Here is an 8,407-nt window from a genome sequence, read left to right as displayed (position 1 = left end):
GAATAAGTCCAAAATGTACTTCGTGCTGTTATAGCATTAATTTTTTTGAAAAGTAACTACTAGGATCAAAAGAAATGGCGATCAATTAGGTTACTAGTACTACTATGACTTTTGTTTTGTATTACTATATTTCCCGTAAACATAACAATTGTTTAAATACTATTATTAAACCTATGGAGGAAATATTTTAATAGTACGATCATTTGTTATACTTCCGATATTCTCCCCAATCAATCGGAAACGGGAAGATATGTAGGTATTTCTACATACAAATTATTTCCTATACAAAATTGGAACTTTGCACTGACGTTGTAATAAAAATACAATTATACGATATCACATTTATATGGATGAACATTGTCTGAATGGATGTCGTTGATTTTATCGTTGTATTTGCATGTTTAGTAAAAGGTATTTAACATGTATAGTAAGACCATACGAAGAATATAAAATCTTGTAAATTACGGGTATGATTGAATACATATAATGTATATGTAGCTCTATGTAAGCATTCGTTGATATTTCTTATTTTCAGGAGTATTTCCTCACCAATATCCTGAATATAGAAGTACAGTTGGTGTTTCTGTAATCCTTCCATGTCGGAATATACCGGGAAACAGAATAATTCAGTGGCTAAATCTGAATGGAAACAGTGACACATCTTCAGGAATAGGCATAACATATACTGATGGGTGGAGAATAAATAATAAATTGCCATTCCATCAAAGACTTCGAATTATTGGCGAAGAAGGAGGAGAACACTATGATTTAGAAATATCAAACAGTAGTTTGCAAGATGCTGGGTTATATTGTTGTACTGTTGACACGGTTAATGATACCTTGTATAACTACGTCAGGTTGACTGTAAAAGGTACATGTACATTTTTAAGTAGAAATACATAAAAAGCTACGTTAATGGGGAAGTCAAAAGTTCAATTAAGAGGAAAATACGCAACGAAACAATTCATAAGCAGAACTAGAAAGATGTACAGATTTTATTAAACGAATAGATTATTACTATTACTTTTGTACTCATCATCCACTAGTAGTTTAGGTTGTTTTTGTAATTTTTCTAAGCATTTAGCTAAAACCTGACGGGGATAATATACAATATCGATACAATCGCAAAGTTGATTTTAACCTAGACATATTATTAACGTCGGATAAAATCGTAGCAAGGTCGTTGACAGCTGCGGGCCATGCATTATATGTCTTGATAACAAATTTCTATATGAAAAAAAATAGTAAAAGTAAATTAACATTGTCAACGCATGCTAGGCTTACTCATCCTCGTGTACATCATGTACATGATATGTGTACATGATATGTGGCTATACTAATGCAACTGTAGTACCACATATCTTTCACTAAAACACTCATAAGTGCTTCCCTTTAAACCGACAAATACAAGTAATAATTTTAAGTAACAAACTTTGTTAAGTTATAGATGTCAAAATCATCTATTTCGAGATATACTGACTTAGCGGGCGAAGCCAAATAATCTCCATGGTTATGAACAGTGCAAATTAGAATACCAAGCTTATCAAATATCATTAATTAGCAAACATGGTTTAGATTTAAACTCAGACTTTTTAACACGTAGACTATATGGGTCATTTTCAAAAAATGTCGAATTTTGAAATTGAAAAAATTATTAAAAGTTACTTATTCAAACAACCCTCTACATAAGCAAATCAAAACAAACAGTACTTTAAGAACAACATATTAAAAGATGCAATCTTAATGATGTCATACAAAAATATGTTGAAACATTTTTTGATCGGTGGTACATTATTTTGTCTATCCTGTTACCATTTTCAAAAGAAATTTTGGGTTATTAAGAAAAGGTTTAGATAAAATGTTAAGCTTGCTTTACGTAGACAATTAGATGGTTTTCAAGAGAATAAACTTCTATATATATTCATTCTGTAATATAATAGGTTATTTGCCAATTTAACAGGTTGTACTGAAAAATGCCTCTAAAAGTTGGTTTTCAAAGGTTGTAAAAATTACCAGCAGTAATGCATGTCTAAGATAGCAATTTATATTGTTCGGCATTTTTTCAACCCTTTCAAATAAACCCAACATCAAGTAAATCCCTCATAAGTTAGTTTACTTTTCTCTATATTTCATTGGTAACAGGAACGTACGTTTCTGATATATTACTATATAAAAGTCTATCCTGTTACCTTTTTGTCTATCCTGTTACCGATATCAGTATTGCACCTGCGAATGCTTAATTGGGAAGATTAATACGTTATAACCTTAAGATGACTTCAAACAACGAAATATTTCATTCGTTTTGCACCTATATGTTAAGATAAAAAAATTAACGACGTTTTTGTCTACAATTGTCTATCCTGTTACTGTAACCATAGCAACCATAGTAACAGGATAGACATAACAGGATAGACAAATTTCTTCGTTTTTGATTGCTGTTGTGAAATAACTACTCCCTTTGGTGAAGTGATTATGTTTTTCTATTGTGAATTTGGTTTCCAACACGTTATTGCACTTTTTACAAGTATACTGTTGGTGTATTTAATCAAAATGGGTGGTAACAGCATAGACATGAAAAAAAGTACGCTATATTTTTTTCACTAAATGTCTTGAAATTTCTTTTCTCTACACTTTCGTTCAAGAAACGAGGCGTTTTAACTGTAAAGATTACTTTGCACTTTTGAGATCAACACTGACTGATTCAATATTCATAGGGAGAATAATTTCACGGCTGATTTACGTAGCGGTAACAGGAAAGACATGAACCTCCTGTACGCAGATTCAATTTAGTTTGTAGATAATATGTTACATACAATGATATAGAAGCTACGATTTTTCGTTAGAGTAATATTAAACGTTCTTAAAAAGTCCCTTTTGCAGATATCAAGGCGATCAGAAAATCGCAAAAAAATCATTTGAAATGTGTTTTTCTGACACTGTACGCAGACAAATACTCCCAAAATGGCTCTTAAATGCAGTGTAATCTTATCAAAATAGATGTAAGGTGTGTTTATTATTAATGTTCCGAATCACAAATCCGACAAGCTTTCATTTAAACCATTACAACTGAAATTTCCATTAGAAATAAAAAAGTTAGCATGGGTGTACTGAAAATTCGACATTTTTTTAAAACGACCCATATATGTAAAATTATAATGCTCTGAAATGACATGTAGACTAACAGTGTAAAACTAACGTTCAGATTTATGTACAAAACAAAAAACGAAAAAAATATATATACAACAACAAACGACAACCACTGAATTACATGCTCCTTCTTTGTGACAGGTAACATATTTACCGTCCGGAAAACTGCTTATTTCTAATTTAAAATATTTCAGGTGATTATCATTTTTATTTGATGTATTGAATGCATGCTTCGTATCATTAGATATTCGGATAGACAAATTAAAGTGTTTTTGTAATATATATTTAGTCCTTAATAGTTAACAGATGATTGATAAACATTTCCTGTAAAATGATAATATATATTTCTGAGAAGTATAAGTATGAAGAATTAAGTTAATTTAACATGGACTACATCTTATATCTCTTTAATTGTAATGTGCTGACTTATTTTCATGTCAAGACGTATACCAATTTACAATGTAATTCATATAATTCCCTTTGCCTACAACATTTTCAGAAAGTGAATGGACCACTGAACCAATAAAAACAGAAACACCCAGCATTGGCTATGATAAGCCGGTGGAAGGATCATCAGAAAGCACAGTCAATATAGATGTGGTATCAGATATAATGATCAGCGATGAAACGTCTACGGGTACTGTCTATTTAAAAGTTTATATAATGACTTGTAAAGTTTTATGATACCAATTATGTGCTCATGACACTTGTTCTTGGAATACCATGCAATAAAAACGCAGGAGACTAAAATCAAATGTTTCAGTGTATAAACTGTCAATTTATTCTAAGCCAGAGTAACTGTAACCGAAGTCATTCAGATTAAACAACAGATCATGTGTCAACGCTTCATTAACAAGGCATTAACACGTGGGCTGTTTTAGATCACAATCCAACGTTAACCTTATATAATGTAGCACATTTACATCATTTATGGACTAAAAATATTTAAAGAATATACAAAAAAATCTAACGAATCCTTGGATATATCTAGAACAGGTCTTTACAAATTCATTCGCGAATCACAAATAAAATAAAACTTAAATATTGATATTTTCATATCGTCTTTATAAAATACTCTTTTCTCCTCATTTCCCCAAATAGTCCTGAAAATGCTTGACAAAATATTGATATATGAGAGAACAGCAATATCGTTATTTACATTTACATAGAAAACTTTTGGCACAACTTTTTTGAATTTTGGGTCCTCAATGCTCTTCAACTTTGTACTTGTTTGGCTTTTTAGCTGTTTTGTCTATGAGCGTCACTGATGAGTCTTATGTAGACGAAACGCGCGTCTGGCGTATTAAATTATAATCCTGGTACCTTTGATAACTATTCTATAGCTTTTATATAAAAAGCAAAGTATATTCTATACTCGTTCTGAACATGCTTGACATAATTTTCAATATACGTTAAACATGCAACAATGAACCAAAAATGAATTCTATTATTTCCTAGATCTTTTATGTTGTATCTATAATCGGAAGAGTTGAACAACTTATATTTCACTTATTCTTTACAGGTTTTGCTATTTTACAAATATACATAATTGCTGCTACAACCTCTGGAATAATAATTTTCGTTGGGATTGTAGCATTTGTCATTTTTCGAGCACAAAGCAGACATTTAGATGCTATGAATATAAAGCATTCAAATTCACGGATAGATGCGGATAGGGTATCTGCAAACGGAACAAACTTAAATGAAAACAATTACGAAAGCACTGAGAGCAGCCCGCGTTCTCAACGTAATCAAACTACAGTTGAGAGGCTTTTAAACAATGAGCATTCGGGGACTATTTTTAACCGAACAAATACCCATAGTTCAGTGGATTTGCCTGCAATTATTGACAATTCAGATAATGATGCACATTCACACATAACCACTGAAATGTCCAGTCATTACCAACCATTATCTGGAGATTGGCAGACCAGCTCGCACAATTACGACGAATGTATTCCAAAGATATACGAACAAATTTCTGGCGAAGAAAGTTTGGACGACAGAACACACGTTTATGATGAGTGTGTGTCAGTTAATGTGTACGAATCGTTAGTGGAAGAACAAACTGATATAGTGAACGATCACATATATCTTTAAAGTATTTTTGAACGTGATATTGACTACGACCACCTGCACGAATCAGTAAAACAAAGCGGAAAGGAGATTGGGATTTATAGATGGGTTTCGATCGACTCTAGTATTCTAACAATAAGTAAGGATCCAAATTCTCGGTACAGATGTAGTTGGGGGAAATGTAATTGCACATGGACTATTTTATTCACAAAGCATCAATTACGATTACAGTTTATTTATTAATCCATCAGCTTCCAGAAATGATTCAAAAAGATGACTTTTATGTCAAAATATCCCATATTGATAAACACTTTTCATTTTGTCGAAGGTTGTAAATCTTTCCGCAATATTTTTGTATATGACACACCATGAATAGTTTAGCGTGACATGTATTTCTGCAATTTTAATATCTTCGAATGCGTTTTTTGAATTCCGCTTGTCCTATTGCATTTCCGAAGTCCTCAACGAAAGGTGAAAGTTTTGAGTTGGATATAGTTCTTGATTCAATCGTATCCATTACGGTCTCAAACAAGTAGTTGACATCTTTATTGACGATTGAAAAAGAACCAAAAAGTACTGTACAAATCAGGAATAGGACACGTGTTATCCATTTGTTTAATGTGTTTGATGTTTTAATTTTGCCATTCGACTAGAGACTTTCCGTTTTGAATTTTCCTCTGAGTTCAGTATTTTAGTTATTTTGTTTTTAATCATAAAGAGACAACGTCCTTGTACAATGCTTTTATATTTTCTACATTAGTTTTAAGGGGACACTGCAGCAAAATTTAAAGTTACTGTTTACTAAATTACAAAAAGGCAGCTAGAAGTTTTTAAATGAATATGATATAAAAAAAAAAAAAAAAAAACCATCTGGAATTATTCCCGCACAAGCCATTACTGACACACAAACAAAGCATTGAATTAGCACTGCAATTTTTGTCAAATACTATTATGCAGATAAATTGAAAGCTATCATAAATACTAAATTTGTAGAATTAAGTATTCAATTCATTACAATTTAACAGTGATCATGTTTGTTTTGTCTGAACCGGTGTTCAAGACTTTATAGGTATGCCCTTGCTTTTGTGATAATTTTGTATCTATGGTTAAAGTGTTTACATTGGTTACAGTTCGGCAGAAGCCTTATTTTATACATTTATATGATACTTTAATAAACGTATAAAAGAAGTGGATGTTTCGCGGGTAAACTTTGGGTCAGGTCATATGTGAAGGGGTGTTCCAAAGGAAACTCTGATACTAGTAACGAGACGTTTCGGTAGAACACCCCTCCTTCAATAATGGTACAGCTACCATCGGGGTATATAAGCAGGAGAGATTCCTAGCTCAGGGTCGATTGTCACAAGTCTTCGGAGATATAATACCAATGTATGGTACGTTTATATTCGAGATTGCTGTCTCTTATATATTAGATATAGAGGTATTATTACACTTAGGTAATAAAGAACAGGTTGGTGCCTGTTAGAAATACGGACTTGTACGTTTACAAGCTGAACCGTATTGTACCGTATAGGACAAGTGTGAGTCTGTGTGACCACCTTGTAAAGTACATAATTGTACCAACAGAACAAAGACAAGTGTGTAAACTTGTAGGGTACATTATTGTACCAGGAGGACAAGTTTGTTCCTGACCCAGGACAAATTTGTAATAGTACAAATAGTAATTTGTAATAGTACAAATTTGTACCAGACTGAGTGTATATATTTTTATAATAGTTTATAGATAGTTTATTAAAGATTGCAAAGAGCAGTTGTACATATTTTGGTTCATTGACGTTAATTTATAAATACAGATTGTTTGTTATATATTTTTAAATAGAACAATTTTGGATCCAGTATCAAACTGGTAACGGACTCATTCTAATAGAAACAGACACGCTTACCCTGTGTACACGTTACACTTTTGTCATTTATAGTCATGTATGTACATTGTTTAACATTGTGTATTGTTTATATGTGTTATCATTACAGTTAATCATTGTATCAATCGAGCTTTGTTTAAGAATTGAATGCTTCTTTTTGTAATTTTATTGGGGTGTTAAAGCACTTTTTGTATGAAGCGTGGACGCGCTTCATTCTAGAAATGTGCGCACGATCAGCACTTTTTCAATTGAAAAAAAATGATATAAAAACATTCAATTCTTATAAATATATTTGTATGCTAGGGTCATGAAAAATTGATTTCTAGCATTTCTTTCTTTAATTAACCTGTGCACTTTATTGTGGTGGCACGTGTCATCATAAATGTTACAATTCATTGGGATATGAAGGACAATGTTAGTATGACGCGCAAGCGTAATAATTCAATTAAACTAACGGATTCTTTTGAAACATACATGTAATGTTATTATTCAAAATTGATGTATTCCAAATGTATAACTCTTTTCACATAAAGGATATATATATATACATTTTCAACCATACTCCACGAAGTAGCGGATATATTTGGCTTTTTCAATGTGATTTCGTCTAAGGGAACGACCATTTGATTTTCTAAGATTGGTTTGGTTGGTTGGGTGACACAGGAGCATATATTAGATAAAGTGTTTCCAGGGTGGCATGAGGATATTGATAATACATAACAAATAATGTAGCATAATAATAACTGAAAGAAAATAAATTTGCAAAAAACAGGATGAAAAAAAAACAACAACAAAAAAACAGTAGAATATATCAACCAATGGAACGCATGGAAAACAGCTGTCATATTTTTAACTAGGTGCAGACAATTTACGAAGAATACAATAAATAATTTACAATAAATTAAAATAAGCGAGGAGTCTCTTTTGAACTTTCATTTTCAAATGTACGGCTTCGATGAATTTTATTTCAGAAATATCAAGTTCGTTATAAGGATTACAATGTTAATAGAGGTGACTTAAGGGATTTAATATTTGTCATTGAAGAGATAAATCAAGTAGGAACACATTGATTCAGGTGACAATTGAAGTAAGTGAAAGTTTTGGAAATATTTTGAAACGAGAATTCGAAGCATGGTACCCAATGAGCTTAAGGGGTTTCCATTGGTAGCAAACCCGGCAAATAGTAACATTCTCCTGTTGTTATATGATAAAAAGGAGCATAATAGTACAATAATAGAAAAAGGGAAAACTCGTTAACAATCTCTGCATATATATTCCATAGTTCAAAAACATCTGGTATTATT

The 8,407-nt window shown here is 31.7% G+C and overlaps 1 protein-coding gene across 1 annotated transcript; it reads left to right on the top strand.

Annotated features, from left to right (window-relative positions):
• Window positions 1-304: 304 nt before the first annotated feature.
• Window positions 305-7,576, top strand: LOC143080502 (uncharacterized). The gene is made up of 4 exons (XM_076256365.1): window positions 305-411; window positions 536-871; window positions 3,647-3,784; window positions 4,670-7,576. Exons 1-4 carry the CDS (start codon window positions 366-368, stop codon window positions 5,245-5,247), a joined length of 1,098 nt encoding a protein of 365 aa, XP_076112480.1. The 5' UTR covers window positions 305-365; the 3' UTR covers window positions 5,248-7,576.
• Window positions 7,577-8,407: the final 831 nt, after the last annotated feature.

This window comes from Mytilus galloprovincialis, chromosome 6 (assembly GCF_965363235.1).
Source record: "Mytilus galloprovincialis chromosome 6, xbMytGall1.hap1.1, whole genome shotgun sequence".
Classification (NCBI taxonomy): Eukaryota; Metazoa; Mollusca; class Bivalvia; order Mytilida; family Mytilidae; genus Mytilus; species Mytilus galloprovincialis.
Note: the sequence above shows the minus strand (reverse complement) of the source record. Positions and strands in the feature narration are given on the sequence as shown.